The 26810-nt window shown below is 65.3% G+C and overlaps 1 protein-coding gene across 2 annotated transcripts; it reads left to right on the top strand.

Annotated features, from left to right (window-relative positions):
* Positions 1–214: 214 nt before the first annotated feature.
* On the top strand, positions 215–25518 carry FLNA (filamin A). 2 transcript variants are annotated; one of them, XM_029240349.1, is made up of 48 exons: positions 215–359; positions 3378–3865; positions 6993–7241; positions 7346–7443; positions 7563–7710; positions 8095–8213; positions 8307–8384; positions 8476–8638; positions 8739–8939; positions 9465–9602; positions 9692–9815; positions 9929–10065; positions 10166–10359; positions 10495–10608; positions 10699–10842; positions 11415–11538; positions 11625–11785; positions 11872–11962; positions 12050–12219; positions 12491–12608; positions 12707–12969; positions 13195–13792; positions 13882–14055; positions 14141–14303; positions 14379–14539; positions 14633–14803; positions 15212–15335; positions 15425–15581; positions 16251–16440; positions 16596–16619; positions 18855–19102; positions 19186–19281; positions 19452–19554; positions 19642–19782; positions 19891–20019; positions 20215–20388; positions 20485–20646; positions 20740–20943; positions 21020–21172; positions 21281–21403; positions 21522–21788; positions 21925–22062; positions 22267–22382; positions 22910–23042; positions 23819–23995; positions 24160–24378; positions 24463–24666; positions 25031–25518. In XM_029240349.1, the coding sequence occupies exons 2-48, from the start codon at positions 3493–3495 to the stop codon at positions 25216–25218; spliced, it is 7944 nt and encodes a 2647-aa protein (XP_029096182.1). In that variant the 5' UTR covers positions 215–359; positions 3378–3492; the 3' UTR covers positions 25219–25518. The 2 variants fall into 2 exon arrangements, with proteins under 2 accessions (XP_029096182.1, XP_029096183.1); XM_029240350.1 differs by lacking the exon at positions 16596–16619.
* Positions 25519–26810: the final 1292 nt, after the last annotated feature.

The raw sequence follows: 26810 nt of genomic DNA, 5'->3' as shown, positions 1-26810 counted from the left end.
TGCTGGGCTGAGACGCAGGCCCTGCGACCCCTTGGGCGCGCCCCTCCCCTCGCTGGACGGTGAGCTCATCGGGGGTGGGGGGGCGTCGCCGGCGGCCCGGGCGCCTGAGCTCACGGCGCGCCCCCGCAGCGCCCCGCCACCCCCGCTCCTGGGCGATTTTACCAATTAAGGCTTTCTCGCCGGGCCGGGCCGGGCGCGGGGCGGGGGTGCGGCAAACAAGAAGGCGGGCGGCGGCGGCCCATTCGCGTGGAGGCGCGCGGCGCGCAGCGGACGCCAGCGGAGCCCCGAGGCGCTCGGCGCGGGCTCTAGGACCGGCCAGGCGCCACCCCGTGGTCGCCGGCCGCCCGCAGGGACAGCAGGTGAGGCCTCCGAGGCGGGCACCGAGTGGAACGGTCACCGAGCTGCTCGCGGAGCGGGAGCCCAGGGCCAGGTGCAGCCGGGTGCGTGAGCGCAGCCGCCTTCCCGGGTTTCCCCGGGAACCTATGTGTGTGCCCAGGAGTGTGGGAGCCGAAAGCCACGGGGGTCCCTGAGAGAGAGGGTGTCTGAGAGTTTGGCAGGATATGGGCTCTCGTGGGTGCCCGTGAGCGGGTCACTGCATGACTGTCCAGGAAGGCAAGGCCCTGAAAGCAGGACATTGTGTGGGCTGAGCGCGAGTGACCACCTGGAAGGACACTTCGCAGCCAGTATGCCCCCTGGGAGGGCGACAGTGGGTACCTGTGACACCAGTCCTCTGGGCACCAACTGCCTTGGGTACATGGGGGCTGGCTCCTGGGCTGCTGTGCTCCACGGGGACCCAGGTGGGAGGGTGGCCAGGCCAGATTCTCAGGCTGCGCCCTGTCCCAGGTTGGCTCTGAGCTAGATGTTCACACCAGCCAGGATGTGAGCGGCAGGGTCCCCAGATTCCCATGCCATCTGGTCCAGGAGCAGCAGGTGAAGTCCGCTGACAGACCCGCCTGTGTGTGCTCCAGGCAGCTCTGTCGAAGTGGGAACTCAGGACTTGAGTGCTGTTACGTGCTGCACCTGGACTTGCCTGAGCAGCCCCTCCTGCCACTCTTCGGCTTTCTTCATCAGCCGAAGCACCCCTGTGGGAGGGCCTGGCCTGGGGTCTGAGGGCAGGAGTGGGGTGGGAGGCGGGGTGTGTCTAACATCCAAGAATCTACTCCAAATAAGGGAAAATATGAAAGAGCTGGATTTTGGCTTCCAAGGGCTGCCCGATCTGGGGGCTTTGGGATGGGGCGCCACCTGGTGGTGATACTATGTCCCCTTGGGACAAGAACCCTCTACACCCCCATCACTTATTGCCCCCAAATAGGGAAAGCCCAGGGCACCCAGCTTCTGTCCCCCTTTCGGCTGGAGCCGGCTTCTGGTCGCTTACTCTGACTCAGTTTCCCTGCTCTCTGAAGATTAAGGAATGAACACAGATGACCCAATTGGATGGCAGTTATGGAGTGAAAATCAATTCTTGGTGTAATTCTGTCCTTGGGAACTTGCTTTCCAGTGGGGCAGGGGAATCAGAAGAACAACTCTCCCCTCCTCTTGAATGGGGCCTGGTAGGGAGGGGTCCACATGGGTCCCCCTCTCCAGCTGTCTCTCCCACCTCCATCCCAGTTCCCAGACACCGCAGTGTGGAGTTTTGTGCACATGTGTCTGAAAGTGGTCAGGAGTGGACGGTGCACAGGAGGTGAGCCTCAGACTGAAAAACATCATTTAGACCCCATGCCACCAGCACTGGTGAGGAAAAACCAGTGGGGGGACAGGCAGCCCCCAAGCGAGCATGCTGGAGGGCAAGGGAGATGCCGGTGGGGACTGCAGACACCAGGGCTGTGCAAGAGCCAACCATATTTGGGCGTGAAGTGCTGGCTGACCCAGGGCCTCCTCTCCCACTGGTCTTTAGCAGATAACTTAATTACTGCTAGTCTGCGGGTCAATCTAAGAATCAAGCAGGAGGGACAGAGACATGCCTTTCTGGAAAAAAGATGTAAAGAAGGGAACATCCTGGAGAGGGGAGGTACACAGGACTGGGGGAAGTGAGTCCACTCTGGTGACAAAGCCATGAGTAGGCTGGCTTCTCTTCACTGAAGAGGGTGGCAGTGAATGTCCCAACAGGCCTCTTGCCCCTGTGCCTTTGCCGGTCAATGTCTCCCCACAGTGACCTCCCACGGTCTCCAGTTATCTACCAGAAAATTAATTTTGAGCAAATAGCTCCCCATTGCCCTGACACCATCCGGGCTCCCCAGCAGGCCTTGGCAGCCTTCCGTGGTTTGTCCCCTTCGGTCCCCTGGCCCCCCTGTCCTGGGGGTCCGCTCTGCACTACCACGGCTCTGAAGCCCACCAAGACCCAGGTGCTCAGAGCCCACCAAGTCTTACTGGAACCCCGGAGCAGGTCCCTCTGTCTGGAAGCCCCCACCCCCGCCCCCCGCCGCTGCCTGGCTGCTGGTCACACTGGGCTCAGGGGCCATTCCGACAGGAGAGGAAGCCCCTTCCGCCCCAGGTGGACAGCTGGTGGGTGAGGCGGGCACTCGCTGTCTCTGCATGCATCACACCGTGCCCTGTGCCAGCGCGCAACGGCACGCCCGGGCCCCTTCCAAGGCTGCTGGCTCCAGGAGTGCCGGTGGCCTCCTGGCCCAGTGCCCCATTTCCTCCCGGGTGGAGCGGGGAGGGAGGGAGGCGGTGGGGACCGGCAGGGCGCAGGTGCGCAGTCCAGGCCCTGCAGAGCGGGAAGGCGGGCTGGGGCAGGGGGTCTGGGGGTCTGGGGGGGCGGCCTAGGGTTCGGGCGCTACGGGCTTCCTTGGCTTGGCGCACGCGCGCAAAGTGCTGCCAGCAGCGCCTGGCCCAGACCTGCGCTCTCCAAGGGCTCGCCCTTCAGATCGGGCCCCTTCCCGCTGCTGCTGCTGCTGCCGGGGCCGCCGGCTGGGGCGCGTCCAGGGAACCCCAAGCGCCGGAGCTCGGGGGAGAGGGGACGACGGGGGGCTGCGGGGACCGAGCGGAGTCCACGTGACTCAGGGAGGGCGAGCCACCCCACCCCCCGCAGGGGCCTTGGGGAAGGAAAGTCCCTTGTATGGTGTGCCCGCTGGAAGCCAAGAGGTCCAGCGCCAGACGCTGCTCAGCCTTTCCTCGCTGCAGCGTTTCCTTCAGCGCAGGAGGGAGATCGCAGGACTTGAGCGCATCGTTGCCCGCTACGGGGCCCAACGACCCTTCCCGGAGCTGGGGGTCGGGTCGAAATCGCCTGGGCGGGGGGGACTCAGGGGGGCATTCCAACGGGTGGGGTGGGGCGGGGCGGGCACGGCCCCGAAGCCCCACCCAAGGCCACGCCCCGATGTGACTCCGCCTCCCAGCCCCGCCCCCGCCCGCATTTAAAGGGCTCGCTCTCTCCACAGCGCTGTCTCTGCTGTCTGCATCGCCCCGCGCTCGCTGAGGTGCCTGCGACTTTAATTAAAGGGCCGTCCCCTCGCTTGGGCTGCAGCACCGCCCCTCGGCTCCTCGCGCCTCAAAATGAGTAGCTCCCACTCCCGGGCGGGCCAGAGCGCTGCGGGCGCGGCTCCGGGCAGTGGCGCTGACACGCGAGACGCCGAGATGCCGGCCACCGAGAAGGACCTGGCGGAGGATGCGCCGTGGAAGAAGATCCAGCAGAACACATTCACGCGTTGGTGCAACGAGCACCTCAAGTGCGTGAGCAAGCGTATCGCCAACCTGCAGACGGACCTGAGCGACGGGCTGCGGCTTATCGCGCTGCTCGAGGTGCTCAGCCAGAAGAAGATGCACCGCAAGCACAACCAGAGGCCCACCTTCCGCCAGATGCAGCTCGAGAATGTGTCGGTGGCGCTCGAGTTCCTGGAGCGCGAGAGCATCAAGCTCGTGTCCATCGGTGAGGGCGCGGGCCGCCCGGTGGCGCTGGGAGGCGAGGGAGGGGGGCTCCGCGCGTCCTCCCATCTTCTCCGAGCCGACCCCTCGCAGACACCCCCCTAAGCTGTGGCGCCGCCCCGGGAGTCCCCGGGGCCGCCCAGCTCCGTGTGGGCCTCGAGAACAAAGGCTCGCAGGCCGGCGGTGCGTGCGGACCGCTACGCGCCCCCGCCCGCCGGTCCCCGGCTGGCCCACGCCCAGGCTGAGCTCACATCCTCCACAGGCCGCGCCCCCGCCGCTGCGCCCGCGGTGGGAGAGGGCCTGGGGGGGCGGGCACTGGCCAAGCTCTGGCCGTGCGCCTAGTGCCCCATCTATAACGAGGGGGAGGCCGGGGCTCTCCACCCCCTACAGCAGTTTGGAGAGGGCCCTCTGGGCTTCAGGCACCCCTGTGGTTCCTTAAACAGGGGGTTGGAGCTTGTGGGTCCCATTGTCTAGTGCCCCCCAGTGAAGATGGCTCATACCCCAAGTTTAGATTTCCTTTCGGGAACTAGGGGGCCAGAGAGGGCCATAGCTAGCAAAACAGCACCTGAGATGGGTTTGGGCGCTGGCCAGTGAAGGGAGCTGGCTTGTAGTCACTTCGATACCTGGTTACTGTCGAGCTTGTGCCAAACTCTTGCCTCCATGTAGGACTTGCTTTCCTGCATCTAGAATATGCAGGAGTTGTTTGGGAGGTACTCCAGCATGTGCTGGGCTCGCTGCCAGCCCAGTGTTCGTGTCACCGGGCTGGTGAGGCTGGCAGTGGTCGGGCCTACTGCATCATCCCAGGCACTTCGGAGATGAGAGCCACACAGGGACAGGCACCAGAACTGGTGACTTGGGGGGGGCGGGGAGATGCGACAGGGAGAGAAGGGGCACGAGCTTTCTTTTCTTTAGAATCGAAAGAGGCCTTCCAGTTGTCCCTACAGCCCTGGCCCGGTCCATGCGGAGCCTGAGAAAAGGAGGGACCGAGACTCAGGTGCCCCCAACCACTCAGGGCAGGTCTCAAGGGCCCCACCTCTTTCTCTGGAATGCAAGTCGAGGCCGAGGCCCACCCCCCAGTCCCAGCCTCAGTCTAGCCAAGCTGAGTCATCTCTGAGCCTTGGGTGGGGGGGCAACCGGATGTGGGGAGGCGGGCCACACCCCAATTGTCTGGGGGGGGTCTCCTCCTTCCCCCTCCCTCCTTCTCCTCCTCTTGTGAGCTGGCTGGAGCAGGCCTAGTTCCCAGAGCTTTGCCATATAAGGCAAAAAAATGTTGGAAAGCAGCAGTGATTAGGGGAGGGAGGGGGCAGGCTGGCCCGGGGGGCTGGGGAAAGGGGGTGGGATGGGGCGGGGCCATCCAACCAGTCAGTCTCTCAACTCTGAGCCCGGTCCTTCCCACCCTCTTTTGTGAGGTGGATGGGAGGGCCTAGGCCAGCCTCCTATGGACCGGGGGTGGGGAGGGCCCAGCCCGATGATGGCTGATGAGCTTGGCCTTGTGTTTCCCCTCGTGGGTCATAGTGGACCTCGGGCTTGCTGAGGGCTTGTGCTAGACTCGCGATTCTGCGGGTGGGAGCCTGGCGGGAAGGCCTGGCTACTCCTGTGTCCTTGGGCTTGTCTGAACCTTCCAGTCACCCCTAGCCTGAAGCCCCCACTCCACCCTCCTACCTGCCATTTGGGGACAGTGCAAGGCAGTGGTGAGGGACTGGGACCAACCGCAGCCTAGGAGCAGGAAGGCCGCTCTGCTTTGAGTGGCACTGAGCTGGTCTGCAAGGTGCTGCCCGCTGGATTCAGAGGCTACCTGCCATTGATGGCCCTTTTGGTGGCATCCATCCCCTTCTCCCCACCCCCAAGTTGACTCACCAGACAAGTATTTTCTACTGATTGTTGGGGAAGGGTAGGTGGAACACGCCAGCAGGGATTCCAAAGATGAGCTGCCCTCCTGAGTTCTCAGAGGCCCCCCCCGCCCCCCCCACCCCGTTCGCTTGAGGAGGCTGAGACCCAGAAGGGCCTTGGGTGGGGCTCAGAGCCCAGAGGCATCGCCATGGGGATGGGGTGCAGGGTGCCCGCCCTAACCACTTCCCCTGTGGCGAGCTTGGCGGCCACCAGCCTGTAGCCCAGTGGCCCGTTAGGTGGCGAGGAGGGCGGGCAGCAGCTGAGCAGGCTCTGTTGAGGTGGCAGGACTTGGGGACCCCACCCATGACCTCTGCCACCCAGACTCCCAAGCTGGGCCCTGAGCGCCCAACCCAGGCTCACTGGCTCCGCCCTTCCCCTTCGGGCTGGGTGAGGGGGCCCCTGGAATGTGTCCTGCCCAGCATCCTGGCTGGCAGGCCATCTCTGCCGGGCCCCAGTGAGTCAGGGCCATGCAGCCCAACCACCGGTTCCTTGGGGCTCCCAGCCCCTCCCCCTGCATCAGGGCTGCTGCCCACCTCCCAGCCTGGCTCTGTGGGGGGGAGGGGGAGCACTAAGGCAGTGGGGGGCGGGGCTCACACCCTCCACCCAAAGGGTCCTTGCCCAACGCACCACCGCTTCCGCTTCCCCAGCCCCATGCCATCCACCCATCCACCCGACCCCGCGACCCCAGTGCAGCCGCCACATTTCCCAACCTCTCTACCCACCGGCCTTCCTCTTTCTCAGTGCAGGTCAGGGGCCCTTTCCTGGAGATCCCTGGGGATGGGCGGTGGGCCCCTGCAGAGCACTCATCCCACTCACTCTCCAGAGCCACCTTTGCGGAAGGGGGCTCCTCCCCAGGCCTCCCCTGGCCCTGTCTGCCGCCTAGGTCTGTCTCCCGTCCTTCCTCTGGGTCCCCACGGCCCCCAGGGCTTCCAGCAATGCCCCCTCATTGTGCTGTATTGTCATCATGTGTCTACAGGTGCTTTGCCTCCGAACCTCCTTCACACCCCCAAAGGGGCCCTGGGCAGAACGGGCCCCGACCCACACCCCACCCTGCCCCACGGTGGCCTGTGCCTCCTCCCTGGGGCCTGCTATGCTGCCACATTGCCCAGTGCCTGGGAGTGGCCTGACACCCTGAATGTGTGCCACCCCCAAACCCATGTGCGCGCGTGTGTGTGCGCGCATGCACAGGGACTCCCGGGTCAGCCCTGCCCGCCCAGCGCTGCCGCTCGTTCCCCTTACAGACAGTAAGGCCATAGTGGACGGGAACCTCAAGCTGATCCTGGGCCTCATCTGGACCCTGATCCTGCACTACTCCATCTCCATGCCCATGTGGGACGAGGAGGAGGACGAGGAGGCCAAGAAGCAGACGCCCAAGCAGAGGCTCCTGGGCTGGATCCAGAACAAGCTGCCGCAGCTGCCCATCACCAACTTCAGCCGGGACTGGCAGAGTGGCAGGGCCCTGGGCGCCCTTGTCGACAGCTGTGCCCCGGGTGAGGGGCATCGGGGGGGCGGGGCCGCCTGTAGGGGGGCAGAGGGGATGGCCTGCAGCCAGGTCTCATGGCCCCCCAGACTCATGGCCTTCCTTGCCCCGCAGGCCTGTGCCCTGACTGGGATTCCTGGGATGCCAGCAAGCCCGTGAACAACGCCAGGGAAGCCATGCAGCAGGCCGACGACTGGCTGGGCATCCCTCAGGTACGCTCCGCCGGGCCAACCGTGGCCATCTGGGGGCCGAGGGCCCAGTGTGGAGAGGTGGCATGTCCCAGGACCCTGAGGCTTGGAGGCCAACTGGCTCCTTTTTCCGCGCGTGACAGGTGATCACCCCTGAGGAGATCGTGGACCCCAATGTGGATGAGCACTCCGTCATGACCTACCTGTCCCAGTTCCCCAAGGCCAAGCTGAAACCAGGGGCTCCCCTGCGGCCCAAACTGAACCCGAAGAAAGCCCGAGCCTACGGGCCAGGTGAGAGAGCCAGGCGGGGGGTCCTCCTGCAAGGTGACCTCCTCCCTGAACGTGAGCTCCCGGGGAGTCTTCAGCCACGTGGCTGCCAGGTTATCAAATGCCCCCCTGTGAGTCAGACAGGAGTGGGTCGGGGCTGGTCAAAACTGGCCACTGGCTCTGTGTTCCCCCCGCCACACCAGCCCGAGGCAAACTCAAGCCAGCGTTCTAGAAAAGAGGCCCAGGCCTGTCCCACGGCAGGAGCGCAGCTGGGGCCGAAGGCCGGGTTCTGCGCGCTGGGGTGTACACCGAACTGACTCACCCCGTTCCGAACAGCCTGATGGGGCTGCGGCGGGAGTGCGCCAGCCCTCACAGCCAGCCTGTGGCTTCCCCCTCATCCCCGGGCAGGCATCGAGCCCACAGGCAACATGGTGAAGAAGCGGGCAGAGTTCACTGTGGAGACCAGAAGCGCCGGGCAGGGAGAGGTGCTGGTGTACGTGGAGGATCCAGCCGGGCACCAGGAGGAGGTAGGGCGGCCGGCAGGCAGGGCAGGGTGCTGCCGGGCCCCCGCGTGGAGGGGCCGCTCTGAGCAACGGCTCACGGACTCCTTCCCACCCTAGGCAAAGGTGACCGCCAATAACGACAAGAACCGTACCTTCTCTGTCTGGTATGTCCCCGAGGTGACGGGGACTCATAAGGTGAGCCCTCAGCCCAAGGGGAGGCCAGTGGCGAGGGCAGTGGCGAGGGTGCCCCAACCCTGCCCTCACGGTGCGCCCCTCCTGGGAACAGGTCACCGTGCTCTTTGCCGGCCAGCACATCGCCAAGAGCCCCTTCGAGGTGTATGTGGACAAGTCCCAGGGAGATGCCAGCAAAGTGACGGCCCAGGGCCCTGGCCTGGAGCCCAGCGGCAACATCGCCAACAAGACCACCTACTTTGAGATCTTCACGGCGGGTGAGGGGAGGGTGCCGAGGCCGGCAGGTCTGGGGGAAGAGCTGGGGGGGCGCGGGAGCGGCCTGGAGGCTCCGGGATCTGAGCCGATGCCTCCTGGCAGGAGCGGGGACAGGCGAGGTGGAAGTGGTGATCCAGGACCCCACAGGACGGAAGGGTACCGTGGAGCCTCAGCTGGAGGCCCGGGGTGACAGCACGTATCGCTGTAGCTACCAGCCCACCGTGGAGGGCGTCCACACGGTGCATGTCACCTTTGCTGGTGTGCCCATCCCTCGCAGCCCCTACACTGTCACTGTTGGCCAAGGTAGGCCAGTCCCGGCCGCCCCCCGCTGGGCACGGCTCCAGCCCTGCGGTCTCGGAGGGGGGCAGCCGGGCAGGTCCCGTTCCAGCCCCCACCCCGGCTCCCCGGGCTTCTGTCCTTCCGCTGTGCGGGCGCACTCTTTCTGGCCCGGCTGGGACCCTCCTCCTTCTCCTCCTCTCGCCCTCTCCATCTCTCTCTCTCTCTCCACGCTTTCACCTTCGGAAGAGCTCGCTCCAGCTGTCTAGAAACCTGCTGCTCTCTGCTCTGCCCACAGGGTCAACGGTACTTGGATCTGTCTTCCTAGGGGGGGCTAGGCGGGGGGCTGGGGGCTGGCATGGCTGGAGCAGGTGGGAGGAGGCCTGCCGTGTCCTGGCCTGGGCCACACAGGTCCTAGAGTCACGGTCCCTTCCAGTTCTTTCTTACGCGTCCCTCACCGGCCTGTGTGGCCCGATGGCCCAGCCTTGTGGGAGCAAGGGAGGGGTCGCCCAGCGCCGGCTCCCAGCAGCTCAGCCAGCCTTCTGCTCACAGCTTGTAACCCAGGGGCCTGCCGCGCCGTCGGCCGGGGCCTCCAGCCCAAGGGTGTGCGAGTGAAGGAGACTGCCGACTTCAAGGTGTACACGAAGGGCGCGGGCAGTGGGGAGCTGAAGGTCACCGTGAAGGGTCCTAGTAAGTTGGCCTGTGGCTGGGCTGGGGTGGGCGGTGCCAGTCCCCGGCCACTGCTGGGCAGGCCTGAGGCCCTCCCTTGTCTCCGGCAGAGGGCGAGGAGCGCGTGAAACAGAAGGACCTGGGGGATGGTGTCTATGGCTTCGAGTATTACCCCATGGTCCCCGGCACATACACTGTCACCATCACGTGGGGCGGCCAGAACATTGGGCGCAGGTGAGACCCCGGGCTGAGCTCGGAGGGGGCGCACTCCTCCCTGCTGGGTTTGGGCCGGCCCCCCTCCAAGACGGGGCCCCTTGGCACTCCCCTGGGTGGCTCTCTCCTTGCAGTCCCTTCGAGGTGAAGGTGGGCACCGAGTGTGGCAATCAGAAGGTGCGGGCTTGGGGCCCCGGGCTGGAGGGCGGCGTCGTTGGCAAGTCCGCAGACTTTGTGGTGGAGGCCATTGGGGACGACGTGGGCACCCTGGGTAAGTTGGAGGCTGCGATGTGGGCACCTGGGGGCAGAGGCTGGTAAGGGCCACCCTCCCGAGGCTCCAGGGCACTGACGGAGCTGGCGGCTGTTCTCAGGCTTCTCTGTGGAGGGCCCGTCGCAGGCCAAGATTGAATGTGATGACAAGGGCGATGGCTCCTGTGATGTGCGCTACTGGCCCCAGGAGGCTGGCGAGTATGCCGTGCACGTGCTGTGCAACAGTGAAGACATCCGCCTCAGCCCCTTCATGGCCGACATCCGCGAGGCGCCCCAGGATTTCCATCCAGACAGGGTAAAGGGTGCGGGCCGCTGGGCTGGGTCTCTGGGCTTTGGGGCCCTGGGCTGGCATCGCCGGCAGCGTGCTCCTGCCACTCTGTCTTTGGAGGCCAGCACTTGGTCCCCTGAGATCTGGGTGGCCTCCCATTAGGTGAAGGCACGTGGGCCTGGATTGGAGAAGACGGGTGTGGCCGTCAACAAGCCGGCAGAGTTCACGGTGGATGCCAAGCACGGCGGGAAGGCTCCTCTCAGGGTCCAAGTCCAGGTGGAGTGCCCTCTGTGGTGGGGGCAGGGTGGGCAGGTGCCCAGACCCGGGCACTGACCAGGAGGCCGCCTGCTCCCGCCCGCTCTCCAGGACAACGAGGGCTGCCCCGTGGAGGCAGTGGTCAAGGACAACGGCAACGGCACTTACAGCTGCTCCTACGTGCCCCGGAAGCCGGTGAAGCACACGGCCATGGTGTCCTGGGGAGGCGTCAGCGTCCCCAGCAGCCCCTTTCGGGTGAGCCTGCCCTCTGCAGGCCTCAGACGGGCCTTTAGCCCACTTCCCTGGGTGCCTGCTTTGCTTTTTGGTACGGCCCTCTTCCATGAAACTCGCATACCGTCCCCCAGAGAAACTCCTCTGCGCCTCCACTGCCCCCGGCCCTAAGCAGCCACGCACCCGCTTTCTGGCTGTGTGGTTTACCTTCGCTAGACATTCCCTGGGGACGGGCTCCTAGGCCCTGTGGCTTTTTGTGTCTGTGTTCGCGTTAGTTCACGGTCAGCATAGCATGAGTTCACGGCTGAATGATGCTCCATCGCACGGATAGACCACGTGTTAGGTGTCCAGTCATTTGTTGACGGGCATTTGGGGTTTTTCACCTTTTGGCTGTCGTGAGCAGTGCTGCCACGGACGTTCCAGTACAGGCGTTAGTGCAGACGAGCGATCTCACTGCCCTGGTTGCATAGATAGCGAAGGGTGGCGGCACTGCAGCATCAAATGGTTGCTTTACATGGCACTCCCCAGGGTGGTCACGCCATTTTGCCCCTCCTCCAGACTGGTCATGCCCCTGCACTTGCCCCCGTGCCCTGCAGGTGAATGTGGGAGCCGGCAGCCACCCAAACAAGGTCAAGGTGTACGGCCCAGGAGTGGCCAAGACGGGACTCAAGGCTCACGAGCCCACCTACTTCACTGTGGACTGCACGGAGGCCGGCCAGGGTGAGGCCCTGCCTCGAGAGCGTGGGTGGGCGGGTGGGCGGGGCGTCCCCGTGAGGTTCCAGCCTCCACCCCCTCCTCCCCCGCAGGTGACGTCAGCATCGGCATCAAGTGTGCCCCCGGCGTGGTGGGCCCCGCCGAGGCCGACATCGACTTCGACATCATTCGCAATGACAACGACACCTTCACGGTCAAGTACACACCCCGCGGGGCTGGCAGCTACACCATCATGGTCCTCTTCGCCGACCAGGTGGGTGCTGGTGCTTCCGGCAGCTAATGCTGCTGGGTGATGGGGTGTGGCTCTCCTCTCAGCCCTCCTCCTCCCGCCCCCTGCAGGCCACGCCCACCAGCCCCATCCGGGTCAAGGTGGACCCCTCCCATGACGCCAGCAAGGTGAAGGCCGAGGGCCCTGGCCTCAGTCGTACCGGTGAGGACGAGTACCCCATGGGGAGGTTGGGGAGCCCCGAGGGGGCGTGGGGCAAGGTGCCCCTACAGGGTAGCTGTGTCTCCTCAGGTGTCGAGCTTGGCAAACCCACCCACTTCACGGTCAATGCCAAAGCCGCCGGCAAAGGCAAGCTGGATGTCCAGTTCTCGGGGCTGGCCAAGGGGGATGCGGTGCGTGACGTGGACCTCGTTGACCACCATGACAATACCTATACCGTCAAGTACACCCCGGTGCAGCAGGTAGCTACCTTGACCCCCTGTGGCCGCGCCTGTCCATATACCTGCTGAGCCCGTGGGCCCCCTCACGTGGTGGGCTGGGTGGGCAGCTCCAGGGGGCTTCCTGCCCACTCTCGTTTCCCACCTGGGAGAGAGAAGGCATGGAAGTCCAGGGGGTGCAGTGGCAGAGAGAAGCCATTGTCTCTGAAGCCCCTCCCCATGCCCAAGTTGGGAAGCCCCAGGCCGGGGGACCAGGGCCATGACCCACGACCCTGCCCTTCTGTACCCTTCCCAGGGCCCAGTGGGTGTCAGTGTCACTTATGGAGGGGATCCTATCCCCAAGAGCCCCTTCTCGGTGGCGGTGTCTCCAAGCCTGGACCTCAGCAAGATCAAGGTGTCCGGCCTGGGAGAGAGTAAGTAGTTGGGGTCTGTCACAGCCAGCCACTGAGCATGCCCCGGGGCTGCCTGGGCCCGTGCCACAGTTCTCCCCTTCCTTCCATCGTGTCAACAGAGGTGGATGTTGGCAAAGACCAGGAGTTCACAGTCAAGTCGAAGGGTGCCGGTGGCCAAGGCAAAGTGGTGTCCAAGATTGTGGGCCCCTCAGGGACAGCAGTGCCCTGCAAGGTGGAGCCAGGCCTAGGGGCTGACAACAGCGTGGTGCGTTTTGTGCCCCGTGAGGAGGGGCCCTACGAAGTCGAGGTGACCTACGACGGCGTGCCTGTGCCTGGAAGCCCCTTTTCCCTCGAAGCTGTGCCCCCCACCAAGCCTAGCAAGGTAACTGGGGTGTAGGCGCCACCCCCTCTCTTCTCCAGACTCGCCCTCACCCCTTCTCATTTTTGTCCTTTTGAGCGGTGGCCCTGCTCAGGCCTGCCTGTGCCCGTCTGGTGGGGGAGGGGAGCCAGAACGAGAGGAGGCAGATGGAGTCAGGCTGGGGGTCTGAGGGTCAAGGGTCAGGGAGGTGGCGTGGCTTTGGCTCCTGACCTGCCCCTCCTCCCTCAGGTGAAAGCCTTCGGGCCGGGGCTGCAGGGGGGCAGTGCAGGCTCCCCTGCCCGCTTCACCATCGACACCAAGGGCGCCGGCACAGGCGGCCTGGGCCTGACAGTGGAGGGCCCCTGTGAGGCCCAGCTTGAGTGCCTGGACAACGGGGACGGCACGTGCTCTGTGTCCTACGTGCCTACGGAGCCCGGGGACTACAACATCAACATCCTCTTCGCTGACACCCACATCCCCGGCTCCCCGTTCAAGGCCCACGTGGTTCCCTGCTTTGACCCATCCAAGGTCAAGTGCTCGGGCCCTGGGCTGGAGCGGGCCACCGCCGGTGAGGCGGGCCAGTTCCACGTGGACTGCTCGAGCGCAGGCAGCGCAGAGCTGACCATTGAGATCCGCTCCGAGGCGGGGCTGCCAGCCGAGGTGCACATCCAGGACCACGGCGACGGCACACACACCATCACCTACATCCCCCTGTGCCCCGGGGCCTACACTGTCACCATCAAGTACGGCGGCCAGCCCGTGCCCAACTTCCCCAGCAAGCTGCAGGTGGAGCCCGCAGTGGACACCTCAGGCGTCCAGTGCTATGGGCCTGGGATTGAGGGCCAAGGTGAGAGGCCTCCCACCATAGGGCGTGGGAGCAGCGGGAGCCGGGGCCCTGGGAGCCCCATTCTTCTTCCTCTCCCTGCCCCCCTGCAGGCGTCTTCCGAGAAGCCACCACTGAGTTCAGTGTGGATGCCCGGGCTCTGACGCAGACCGGAGGGCCGCACGTCAAGGCTCGCGTGGCCAACCCCTCGGGCAACCTGACCGAGACCTACGTGCAGGACTGTGGCGACGGCACGTACAAAGTGGAGTACACGCCTTACGAGGAGGGTGCGTGCTAGGGTGCTGGAGGGATGGGCCGGGGGTGGGGGCAGGGTGACTTGGGCTCCTTCTGACTCAGCCTGCCCTCCTGCAGGACTCCACTCTGTGGATGTGACCTACGACGGCAGCCCTGTGCCCAGCAGCCCCTTCCAGGTGCCCGTGACCGAGGGCTGTGACCCCTCCCGAGTGCGCGTCCATGGGCCGGGCATCCAAAGCGGCACCACCAACAAGCCCAACAAGTTCACCGTGGAGACCAGGTGAGCAAGAGCCCCGGAGGCAGGGCTGCAGGGGCCTTGGAACCCAGGGGATAACGGGCTATCTCTTTGGACCAGGGGAGCTGGCACAGGGGGCCTGGGCCTGGCTGTAGAGGGCCCCTCCGAGGCCAAGATGTCCTGCATGGACAACAAGGACGGCAGCTGCTCGGTCGAGTACGTCCCCTATGAGGCCGGCACCTACAGCCTTAACGTCACCTACGGCGGCCATCAGGTGCCAGGTGAGGAGGCAGGTCAGCTGGGGCCGGGCTGGGACCACCTGTCCGCCCTCCACTCTTGTCTCACACAGCTGCCATCCCTCTGCCCGCCTCCAGGCAGTCCTTTCAAGGTCCCTGTGCATGATGTGACAGACGCGTCCAAGGTCAAGTGCTCTGGGCCTGGCCTGAGTCCAGGCATGGTCCGTGCCAACCTCCCTCAGTCCTTCCAGGTGGACACGAGCAAGGCCGGCGTGGCCCCGCTGCAGGTCAAAGTGCAGGGGCCCAAAGGTGAGCGTTCCTGTGCCTGGGAGTTGGGGGTCAGGTCAGGAGAGTGCGGTCCTCTGAGGGAGGGGACCCAGCACACGGCGGGAGGCGGGGGGCGGGGCCGGTGGGCAGGCAGTTGACGGAGGAGCCTCAGGTGACCCCAGAGCCAGTGCCCTGGGGCAGGGGACCTAAAGGAGGCAGAACAGACAGGACTCGGCCGCTGAGCAGATGTGGCAGGCGGGAGGGAGGTAGAGTGGGCAAGGGTCTGAGATGTCATAGGGGCTCAGGGCTGTTCTGGGGACGGGCAGGTGAGGGCAAGTCGAGGCCGCCTGGGGTGAGGGCTGGGTGCGTGGCCCAAACTCGGCTTTCTAGTGTGGTGGGCCTAGGGGCCCAGGGCACCGGCTGAGGCTCTGTCTGTGGGCCTGGGGCCAGGCCTGGTGGAGCCGGTGGATGTGGTGGACAACGCCGATGGCACCCAGACCGTGAACTATGTGCCCAGCCGTGAGGGGCCCTACAGCATCTCGGTGCTGTACGGGGAAGAAGAGGTGCCCCGAAGGTAAGAGGCTGGACCCTCTGCGTGTGGGGAGGGGCCTGGGCTGGGCACCAAGAGCCTTCCTGACCGCTCACAGCATCCTGGCCTAACAGCCCCTTCAAGGTCAAGGTGCTGCCTACGCATGATGCCAGCAAGGTAAAGGCCAGCGGCCCCGGGCTCAACACCACTGGCGTGCCCGCCAGCCTGCCTGTGGAGTTCACCATCGACGCAAAGGACGCAGGGGAGGGCCTGCTGGCGGTCCAGATCACGGTGAGCCGGCCGCACGGGTGGCCGCCTGCTCCAGCTGTTCTGCAGCTCCGGGCACAGGGAAGGCGAGGGAGGGGAGGGGCCCAGGCTGGAGCGGGGTGCCGCGCGGGGTCCGCGGCCCAGGGCAGATGGGCCAGCCCGGCTCTCTGGTCTCCCTTAGAGGCCGTGTCAGCCTCTAGGATGGTGGTGACAGACACGGGCTTCCCCACGCACGCACTTGCTCACTTCGGGTGTCACCAAAGCCCTTAGTGCCTCAGCTTTTCTGCCTGTAACATTCTCTGGGGCCAGGTATAAGGCTAGGACTCTGAGATCTTTGGGGGAGCTCGTCCTAGTGCTAGGGCAGGCCCTGGGGTAGAGGATGGGAGCTGAGAGGTCCTCGTGGGGGTAAAGCAGGATGGGCGCCAGGTCCCTGCCCCTGCCTGTTGTCACGCAGGGTGCGGGGGGTCGGGGGGTGTCACTGGGCATTTTGGCGCTTCCCTTCTGGACCTTGCCCGTGGGGAAGTAAAGGACAGTGGTGGATGCAGGCAGCCGTCTTGGGCCATGGTGCTTGAGCGGCTCAGAGGCTGTCCCTGCAGCAGTGGTGCTTGACGCTTGGTCCTTTGAGAGGGCCTGAGGGAACCCCGGGCCTGGCTGGGCTTGGGCCAACCGCCTCCCCTCTGCTCTGCCATGCAGGACCCTGAGGGCAAGCCCAAGAAGACGCACATCCAAGACAACCACGACGGCACGTACACGGTGGCCTACGTGCCAGACGTGACGGGCCGCTACACCATCCTCATCAAGTATGGTGGTGATGAGATCCCCTTCTCCCCGTACCGCGTTCGGGCCGTGCCCACTGGGGATGCCAGCAAGTGCACCGTCACAGGTGAGCCAGCCCGCCAGCGGCCACGGCGCTCAGCACGGGGCTTGGGTGTGCCTGTGTGCAAGGGCTCGCTGCTTGGGGCGGCGTGTGGGAGTGGGGGCCGCCCCCTTGAGTGACTCACCTGACCTTTCTCCTTGCTCTCTGCCCTCTCACCTCAGTGTCAATCGGAGGTCACGGGCTAGGTAAGCTGCTTGCTGGGGCCACTCCCAATGCCCCTCCTGCCCAGAGGGCAGCTTCCTTTCCTCTTCCATGCTGATTCCCAGGACAGTTCCAGCTGCAGCTCTTGGCAGGGACAGAGGGGGGAACTGGAGGGTTAGGGCCCAGGGAGGCCTCCGGAGCTGAGCATGAGTGCTCCGGCCCTCCCCCTCTCTGGGCCTCCATTTCCCCATCTGAGAAGTCGGGTTGCAGCTGAGAGCTTTGGGGTGAGGTGCATCCTGAGAGGCACCCCCCTGGGGGCTCTGGGGTCTGGGGATCTTGGCTTCCCGGGGAAGTCCCGGGGGCGGGCAGCAGGCCCTTTCTTTTCACTTCCTCTTTCCGCGTCCAGGGCTCTCGCGTGGGGTCTCCCCCAAGCAGCGGGAGTCCCCGGCCCCGGCCGGATCCACAGACCCCCATCCCCACCTCCCGGGGGCCTCTGCGTCCCAGGCCGGGGGAGGTGCAGGCTGCATGAGTGGGTGGGGCTGGCTGGTAGTACCGCAGCACCAGCGTCGACTGCTTGGGCGGCCAGCATGGCGGGGCCCGGCGCGGCCTCAGAGCCCCAAAGTGCACTCGGTGGCCCCCTCCCCCCTCCCTCCCCCCATTCCCCAAGCAGTGACGTTATTCAGATGGTCCCCAACCAGGCACGGAGGTTCTCCTGCTCAGGCATGGGAGGGGAGAGCCAGCCCCAGCCAGGGACACCAAGAAGAGGCAACGACTACACGGGAGCCTCTGAAGGCTGTCGGCCTGGACCTTGGCCGAGGCAGCCAGGGAGAAAGTTAGAGGGTGGCTGGGGCTCCACGGCAGGGGCTCGACGACTTTGGACAGCAGGCCTCGGGGTCTGAGACGCCAGCCCTGCGTGCCTAGGGCAGGGGGTAGGGCCGGGGTTGGGGGGGAGCAGGGGCAGGGGCAGGGCTGGGCTGAGGGAGTGGTCTCGGTTTACCTGGCCACCGCGTGCAGAATGGAGACGGGGCGCCCAGCTGGGGAACCGAAGTCACCTCTGGACCAGTCGGAGGGGTGGCTTGGGCTAGGCTGCTGGTGGTGGGGCTTGAGGGGGAGCCAAACTGGGGGGGGTTCTTTGAGGATGGGGCAGCTGAGGGGCTGGGCGCCAGGCAGGGAAAGCGGGGAGTCGGGGCTGACTGTGAGGTTGGGGCCCGAGCTACTAGCTAGGTGGCGGGTCCAGGTTCCGAGCCAGGGAGACCAGGTGTGGCTGTGTGCGAGGTGAGGCCTCCCAGGGCAGGGGCGGGCAGCAGGGGGGGCCAGGTGTAGAGCTCAGGAGAGCCGCGGAAGGCCAGCATGGAGCCCTTGCGCAAAGTGGGAGCCCTCGGCGGACAGGAGAGTTCGGTGGCAGGCTGGCCGGGGGACCCCCTTGCACTCAGCCCTCACAGCCTACAGCTCCCCGAGCCTCCACGGCTGAGCCCAGATCATAACGTCACTGTCCCTCCCCTCTCCTCGGGCACTCTGGGGCCCTGGAGGCTGCTCAGCTGCTCTGCTCTCGCCACCTCGCAGCCGTGGCTCTGGCTTGGGCCTCCTGCCCCCCTTCCCCCTGGGTGCTGCCACTGCCTGCTGCGCTGTGCTGCCTACCTGCTTCCCTGCTCCCAGCTCCCTGCCTGCGCCGGGCCGCGCCCGGCCGCCCCTCTCTGCAAGCCTCCGGTCGAGCGAGCGTTCTCAGTTGTCAGGAAACTCCAATTTCACCTTCAGGCCCGGGGGGCGCGGGGCGAGTGTCACGTTCCCCACGCTGCAGCAGGTCTCCGCCTCACCGCGTCCGCACACGGCACTGGGGGTCGGGGCCAGGCTGCAGGGGCGAAGGCAGCCGCGGGCCCAGCCGGCGCGCTGGCGCCGGTCAGCGTGGTCCACGGCACAGGCTGAAGCCAAATGGGTGGGGGCGGTGGCAGGAAATGCTTGTGTCCTGATGGCGGCGGTGGCCTCGTGGGCTTCCCGGCCCTTCCTTCCTCTCAGACTCCTGGGTGCCATCCGTTGGGCCTTTCCCATGTGGGGGACTCCCCCGAGACAGGACTCCCAGGCTTGAGGTGGCTCGGGGGAACCTTTCCTGCCTTCTGAGAAATCACTCACCATCCCAGCTTTGGGGGGGCGGGGGCAGGAGGCCTGGCTGTGCTTGGTGGTGGCAGTAAGAGGCCTGGGCGGGCGGCAGGTGGACAGGAGCGGCCCGAGCGCCGAGCTCATGCGCTGGCCCCCCCCTTTGGGGACCCACCCTACCCCACCAGGCGCTGGCATCGGCCCCACCATCCAGATTGGGGAGGAGACGGTGATCACCGTGGACACCAAGGCGGCGGGCAAAGGCAAGGTGACCTGCACCGTGTGCACACCCGACGGCTCCGAGGTGGACGTGGACGTGGTAGAGAACGAGGACGGCACCTTTGACATCTTCTATACGGCCCCCCAGCCGGGCAAATATGTCATCTGCGTGCGCTTCGGTGGCGAACACGTGCCCAACAGCCCCTTCCAAGTGACGGTCAGGAGGGGTCAGGGGCGAGGCGTCTGGGCGGGGCTCATGTGTGACGACAGAGTCTCCAGCTCCTGTGCGTTGCTCTGCAGGCTCTGGCTGGAGACCAGCCCACGGCACAGCCCCCATTACGGCCTCAGCAGCTGGCCCCGCCGTACACCTACGCCCAGGGCGGCCAGCAGACCTGGGTATGGCCTGGCCCACCTCCTCCCAGCCCTAGGGGACACTCGGGGACCGGCCAGCTGGGCGTCCCGTGAGGCCCTGTTCTGCCGCTTGTTAGGAGGGACCCCAGATCCTCCCACGCGGGCCTCCGTTCCCTCCTGCAGCTCCTCACTCAGGCCCTCTGTCTCCACTACAGGCCCCAGAAAGACCGTTGGTGGGTGTCAACGGGCTGGATGTGACCAGCCTGAGGCCCTTCGACCTTGTCATCCCCTTCACCATCAAGAAGGGCGAGATCACTGGTGAGCGGGGGCGGGAAGGAGCTAGGGAGCCACAGAGGCCAGAGTGTGCCAACGGGCTGCCCTGACCCGCGCCCCACTGCCCTGCAGGGGAGGTGCGGATGCCCTCGGGCAAGGTGGCGCAGCCGGCCATCACTGACAACAAGGATGGCACTGTGACCGTGCGCTATGCACCCAGCGAGGCCGGCCTGCATGAGATGGACATCCGCTACGACAGCATGCACATCCCAGGTGCGCCCCTTAGCATGCTACCGCCACCTTACAGGGGCGCGGGGCTGGGGGAAGGGCTTGGGGACGACACGAGGCCCCCATTCCACGTGGTCCCTCTTCCTGCCTCAGGAAGCCCCCTACAGTTCTACGTGGATTATGTGAACTGCGGCCACGTCACAGCCTACGGGCCTGGCCTCACGCACGGGGTGGTGAACAAGCCTGCTGTCTTCACCGTCAACACCAAGGATGCAGGAGAGGGTGAGCGGCAGCTCTCGTCTTGACCCGCCTGTGTGTCACGGGCTACTGTCATCCGGTGGGGAGCTGGACACTGGAGATGCTCCCCAGATGAGGCTCCCTGCCCCACCCCCGGCCTCTGCTTGCCCGTTGGGGCTTCTCCTCATTGGCTCAGTGTCCCTGGGCACAGTTCGCACCCTCACCCACAACTCTCTCCAGGGGGCTTGTCCCTGGCTATCGAGGGCCCATCCAAAGCAGAGATCAGCTGCACCGACAACCACGACGGGACGTGCAGCGTCTCCTACCTGCCCGTGCTGCCTGGTGACTACAGCATCCTGGTCAAGTACAACGAGCAGCACATCCCGGGCAGCCCCTTCACTGCCAGGGTCACAGGTAGGTGATACCCAGAGCGGTGACAAAAGGAGGCAGGTGGCAGGGTGGGTGCAGTCTCCCTCTGTGCCTGGACACACAGTGACCGTCCCCTGCCAGGTGACGACTCGATGCGCATGTCCCACCTGAAGGTGGGCTCTGCCGCTGACATCCCCATCAATATCTCGGAGACGGACCTCAGCCTGCTGACAGCCACGGTGGTGCCGCCCTCGGGCCGGGAGGAGCCCTGTCTGCTGAAGCGGCTGCGCAATGGCCACGTGGGTAAGAGGCTGGGGAGCAGGGCCTTCTGGAAAGGAGGGAGGCTGGGGGTGGGGACACGCCTCTCCCCAGCTGACAGCCCCTCCCCGTGTGCAGGGATCTCATTCGTGCCCAAGGAGACCGGGGAGCACCTGGTGCACGTGAAGAAGAATGGCCAGCATGTGGCGAGCAGCCCCATTCCAGTGGTGATCAGCCAGTCGGAGATTGGGGATGCCAGCCGCGTGCGGGTCTCAGGCCAGGGCCTCCACGAAGGCCACACCTTTGAGCCTGCAGAGTTTATCATCGACACCCGTGATGCAGGTAGGCGGTGGTGGCCTGGAAGCTGGGGTGAGACCACTGTACTTGGCCCCCTGGCTCAGGGGTGTCCCTCCCGCAGGCTATGGTGGGCTCAGCCTGTCCATCGAGGGTCCCAGCAAGGTGGACATCAACACAGAGGACCTGGAGGATGGCACATGCAGGGTCACCTACTGCCCCACGGAGCCTGGAAACTATATCATCAACATCAAGTTCGCTGACCAGCACGTGCCCGGTGAGTGAGGCACCTTCCCCATGGCTGGGCAATCCTTCTCGCCACACCCCAGGGTCCACCTGCAGAACGTAGCTTGTGTGGGATGTGGGTTGTGCTTTCTTCCTGCAGGCAGCCCCTTCTCCGTGAAGGTGACAGGCGAGGGCCGGGTGAAAGAGAGCATCACACGCAGGCGACGGGCCCCTTCGGTGGCTAACGTTGGCAGTCATTGTGACCTCAGCCTGAAGATCCCTGGTAGGAGCTACAGGAGCCAGGGAGGGTCCCAGGGAGTCCTAGGTGCCAGCCCGAGGTGGTCCCAAGCAGAGGGGCGGGCCCTCGGTCTCCTGCTCACCAGGCTGTCCCCCACCTACAGAAATTAGCATCCAGGACATGACAGCCCAGGTGACTAGCCCATCAGGCAAGAGCCATGAGGCCGAGATCGTGGAAGGGGAGAACCACACCTACTGCATCCGCTTCGTGCCCGCCGAGATGGGCATGCACACCGTCAGCGTCAAGTACAAGGGCCAGCACGTGCCTGGGAGCCCTTTCCAGTTCACCGTAGGGCCCCTGGGGGAAGGGGGAGCCCACAAGGTCCGCGCGGGGGGCCCTGGCCTGGAAAGGGCTGAAGCTGGAGTGCCAGGTAGGCCTGCTTCCTGCGGGGCTCTTGCCCCTCCTGGGCGGGGGCTGGGGGGCAGGAGGGGGCTAGCAGCCATGCTTGGCGGGGGCCGACGCCAGGGGAGCAGCCCTCCGTGAGGACACACTGTACCTTCCCGCAGCCGAATTCAGCATTTGGACCAGGGAAGCTGGCGCCGGGGGCCTGGCCATTGCTGTCGAGGGCCCCAGCAAGGCCGAGATCTCCTTCGAGGACCGCAAGGATGGCTCCTGTGGCGTGGCCTATGTGGTCCAGGAGCCAGGTACTGAGGCGTGGCTGGGGCTGGGAGGCAGGACTCGGCTTTGGGCGCTGGTCTGGGTCTACACGGACAGCCCTGCCCGGCTCCCACCCTCCACCTTGAGGTCCCAGGGCCACTCAGGCTGTTTGCGGTTGCGGGAGGTGGCAGGCTCGAATGCTGACAAGTGGGGACCTCCCGGCACGCCCTCTGTTCTCTCTCCCTGCTCAGGTGACTACGAGGTCTCAGTCAAGTTCAACGAGGAGCACATCCCCGATAGCCCTTTTGTGGTGCCTGTGGCTTCTCCGTCTGGTGATGCCCGCCGCCTTACTGTTTCTAGTCTTCAGGTGAGGCACCGAGAGAAACCGCCCGCCTGGGGCTCCTGGGCCCGGCCAGACCAGAGCCGCCGCACAGAGCAGGCCTTGGCCCTGTGTCGAGTGACCCGCCCAGCCCAGCTCGGGGCGCCGGGCTTCTGCTCTGGCCGGGTGCAGCCCACGCTTGGGGTCGGAGGAAGTACCCCTGACCGTCGCGTGGAGTTTTTCTCGTGTCTCAGCTCTAAAGGCTTTGAACAGAAGCCTGTGCCCCTTGAGCACCAGGGCTGAGGTTTAAAGAGGGACAGCCTGCCAGGGCTGAGTGCTGCCCGCAGGGCGGGGCCACCCCCCTTCCTGCCGCCCGGTGTGTGATTGTAGAGCGTGGGTCTGGGAGCGGGGGTGTGTGCCTGTAGCTTGCTGCCCCTCGAGAATCCATGGCTCTCCCTCTTTAAACCAAGCTGGACGCCAGATGGGTAAGTGCAACCCAGTGGGATTCCTGCTTCTGGAGCCCTTTCCTTCCCTTGCCCCGCCCTAGCCCCTAACCGCATCTGCTGTGCTTCCAGGAGTCAGGGCTAAAGGTCAACCAGCCAGCCTCTTTTGCAGTCAGCCTCAACGGGGCCAAGGGGGCGATCGATGCCAAGGTGCACAGCCCCTCAGGAGCCCTGGAGGAGTGCTATGTCACAGAGATCGACCAAGGTGAGGCCCTGTCCCTTCCCGGCCAGCCAGCCGTCTGCCCTGGCCCGACTGGGAGCAGTGGGCCTCCCCCCGGGCCTGGCCCACTGGCTGGGAAGCAGGCTGAGAGTACAAAGGGGAGGCACAGACTCCGGAAGCAGCCGAGACAGGGCCCAGAGGCCTGGGCTCCTCCAGCCGGGCGGCGCTTCCCCAGCTTGTGACCCAAGCCCTTGGGGTACCTAGCTCAGCAGCCGTGCTGCTAGGAAGGAAAACACCTTCTGCAGGCCGTATAGTGCAGTCTCTTGAGGGAGAGACCCAAAGTCCAGTGATGGGGGCTGCCCAGGCCTTTGGCTAAGGCCTGGAACCCGGGGACAGCCCCGGGGGTGGGAGGAGCTGCCCAGCCCAATTTCACTGGTTCACAGCCTCATCCTGCCCCTTCCCAGCCGCGTGACCTCAAGCAAGTTCCTGCCTGTCTCTGGGCCCCAGTGAACACGTGGGGGATAAGGCACTCATGGTAACCTTTGGAGAAGGAGGCATCGAGGGGGGCATTTTGCCTACAAAAGATTCCAGTCCAAATGAGTCCTATCGGTAGCTTGGGCATCTAAAGCTTCACCCCTCAGGCTTCAGGAGGTCTGTGCAGTGGGGTGTGGGTGCCCAGCACGGTCTCCAGAAAAAGCTGAGTGGGCCCCCTAGACCTGCTGGACTCAACGCTGGCAGGCAAGGGAAGCCCCTCGCCGATGCCAGTTGCTCAGTTTTGGAGGAGAGACCCCAGGCCCACGGCATGTTCCTCTGCCCCTCAGATAAGTACGCCGTGCGCTTTATCCCACGGGAGAATGGCATCTACCTGATTGATGTCAAGTTCAATGGCACCCACATCCCTGGAAGCCCCTTCAAGATCCGAGTTGGGGAGCCTGGGCATGGAGGGGACCCAGGCCTGGTGTCCGCTTACGGAGCTGGCCTGGAAGGCGGCGTCACAGGTAGGTCAGTGGGTGCAGCTTCCAGTGTGTGAACACAACTGCTCGGGTCCCTCCTCCGAGCTCTCAGTGACAACAGGAGGCGTGCGGAGGTGACAAGGCTACACTGGAGGGCTGGGGTGGGGAAACAGGCCAGGCCAGCTCTGCCTAACCTCCCGTGCCCCCAGGGAGCCCAGCTGAGTTTATCGTGAACACAAGCAGTGCGGGCGCTGGTGCCCTCTCGGTCACAATCGACGGGCCCTCCAAGGTGAAGATGGATTGCCAGGAGTGCCCTGAGGGCTACCGCGTCACCTACACCCCCATGGCACCTGGCAGCTACCTCATCTCCATCAAGTACGGCGGCCCCTACCACATTGGGGGCAGCCCCTTCAAGGCCAGAGTTACAGGTGAGCCTTGTACCAGACTGCGGCTACCCAACCCAGTGCGCGACACTCTGGCCACCTCTTAGCCCCTCCTGCTCTGCCCTGCAGGTCACCGTCTGGTCAGCAACCACAGCCTCCATGAGACATCATCAGTGTTTGTGGACTCCCTGACCAAGACTGCCAGTGCCCCCCAGCACGGGGCCCCAGGCCCAGGTCCCACCGACGCCAGCAAGGTGCTGGCCAAGGGCGTGGGGCTGAGCAAGGCCTACATGGGCCAGAAGAGCAGCTTCACGGTGGACTGCAGCAGAGCAGGTGGGCGTCCTTCCAGGAGATGAGGCTAGACATAAGAGCGGACAGCCAGTGCCTGGGAACATGGCAAGGGGAACGAGGGCGGTGGGAATGCCTTTGGGAGCGGGCCGCTTCCAGCCTGGGCCTCCCTGCCGTCTCCTCTACCCTTCAGGAAAGTGCCCTGGAGGAGCTGGAGTTTCCTTTGCTGGTCTTGCGGGGGGGGGGGGGGGGGGGGGGTTGCTGGCAGCTCTTTAGGAAGGGCTGTCACCCCAAAACAGGCGACGAGGTGGGAAGGGGAGGTTACAAGACAGGAGAAGGGAGTCAGCGCAGTCACAGCTGAGGGGAGGGACTTGGGGCCTGGCACTGAGGCCCCTTCCCCCACCCCCAGGCAACAACATGCTGCTGGTAGGGGTACACGGGCCCCGGACACCCTGCGAGGAGATCCTGGTGAAGCACGTGGGCAGCAGGCTCTACAGCGTCTCCTACCTGCTCAAGGACAAGGGGGAGTACACGCTGGTGGTCAAATGGGGTGACGAGCACATCCCAGGCAGCCCCTACCGCGTCCTGGTGCCCTGAGTTCTGTGTCCGTGCCAGCCAGCAGCTCCCAGGATGAGAAGTGCCCCTGCGCCCGCCCTCCGCCACCCAAGCAGCACCCGCCCCAGCCCTGGCCAGCCCTGGCCACCCTGTCACCGCAGCTGACCCTGCCCTGTGCTGCGCTCCCCTGCCTCCACTTGGGCAAAGGAGAGGGGTGAGCAGAGGCAGCCTGCCTGTCTTCTTTGCTCCTGGGAGGGGTGAGGGGTGGGGGTCTTGTGCACAACCACCCGCTAGTTCTCTTCTCTAGCCAAGAGGAATAAAGTTCTGCTTCCATTCTCCTGAGGGTGGCTCGAGCTTTCTGGCAAGGGTGCAGACACGGGGGACAGGCTGGATGGAAGCACGGGCCCAGACCACAGGCTGCTGGATCTCCAGGCCCGGCCCCCTCCCACTGCCCTGGCACCCAGGGGGTCCCGACTCGGGTCCCATCTGCACTGGCCTCCTCTCTGCCTCCCTGAGTTCAGACCAATGTGGGGCAAGGGGTGTGTCGTGCCCCCAGAACAGGGCCTGACGCTAGTGTGCTTATCCCAGACCCCACCAGCAACGGATGCTGTCCCGGGGAAGGGCCAGGCCATGGCCAGGCTACAGGAGGTAAAGTGCTGGGTGGGAGGACCAGATAAGCAGGACCTGAAATCACAGCAAGCCCTGGCCATCCCTCAGACAGCTTAAACGTGCCACCATCCCCTGAGGAGGGACTGTCACCAGGCCCCCCGCCCCGGGGGGGCAGGCTGTGGGTCTCCAGGCCCCTCAGTGGGCAGGTGGCAGCAGGTGGACGCATTCAAGGCACTGGCCACAGAGTCTGCCCCATCCCCACTCCAGTGACAGGTGTCTGCGCGTGTCCTGCCCTGTCTCCCTCTTGCCACCGGTGTGCAAGGGCAATCCCAGCCGCTCAGGTCACCGTTCCTCTGCAGCCCTGTTCAGAGCCTCCCTCACCTCTGTGCCCAGTGCCCCACCCCGAGCCCTCCATGCTTTTCCGCCCTCTGCACACAACTCTTGATGTCCCTCCTGCGGCCGCACAGCCACCCTGCTCCTCCCCTGGGTGGCAGGCAGCTTCACCCCCCGGATGTAGGGAAGGGCCTTAGAGCCAGCCAAGGCTCAAGCTTTCAGGCCTCCTCTCCCAACTGGGCAGCTGAAAACATGCTGGCCATGCCCCCCTTCTGGAAGCACTTTCTGGGCCACCATGAGCTCAGATTCAGATCACAGTTGCTTCCCAGCCACAGCCCAGTAAAAGAAGCATGAGCTCAGAAAGGGACAGGAAGACGAGCAGGCAGGGGCCAGTGGCAGCTCCCCAACACCCAGACCCAGGGCCCCCCCAGCCTCCAGCCACTCGTCCCCAGCATGCAGGGGGCAGGCAGAGCAGGGGCAGCCACTGGTCTGCAGGAAAGGGGCATGGTGCCCAGCGTTACTGCCCCTGGGCTGGCCTACGGCCAGTCCCTGGAGACTCTACTTCTAGAAGCTGCTCAGGTGGAGAAGGGGCAGAGGCAGGCCCAGAGAAGTCCAACCGCAGTTGCGGGGAATAGAGATGGTCCCCCCCAGGCACCGCCTTCTCCCCTCGGCCCACCAGGCGCCCCTCCCGC

The sequence above is a fragment of the Monodon monoceros genome, unplaced genomic scaffold, assembly GCF_005190385.1.
Source record: "Monodon monoceros isolate NGI ecotype Baffin Bay Population unplaced genomic scaffold, NGI_Narwhal_1 Super_Scaffold_22, whole genome shotgun sequence".
Taxonomy (NCBI): domain Eukaryota; kingdom Metazoa; phylum Chordata; class Mammalia; order Artiodactyla; family Monodontidae; genus Monodon; species Monodon monoceros.
Note: the sequence above shows the minus strand (reverse complement) of the source record. Positions and strands in the feature narration are given on the sequence as shown.

Bases quoted from the DNA above. Each gene is read 5' to 3' on its own strand.
- FLNA (XM_029240349.1), top strand. From the start codon at position 3,493: ATGAGTAGCTCCCACTCCCGGGCGGGCCAGAGCGCTGCGGGCGCGGCT. The intron at 21,173-21,280 runs GTGAGTGAGGCA...TTCTTCCTGCAG, and splicing joins CGCTGACCAGCACGTGCCCG to GCAGCCCCTTCTCCGTGAAG. The intron at 21,789-21,924 runs GTAGGCCTGCTT...ACCTTCCCGCAG, and splicing joins GGCTGAAGCTGGAGTGCCAG to CCGAATTCAGCATTTGGACC.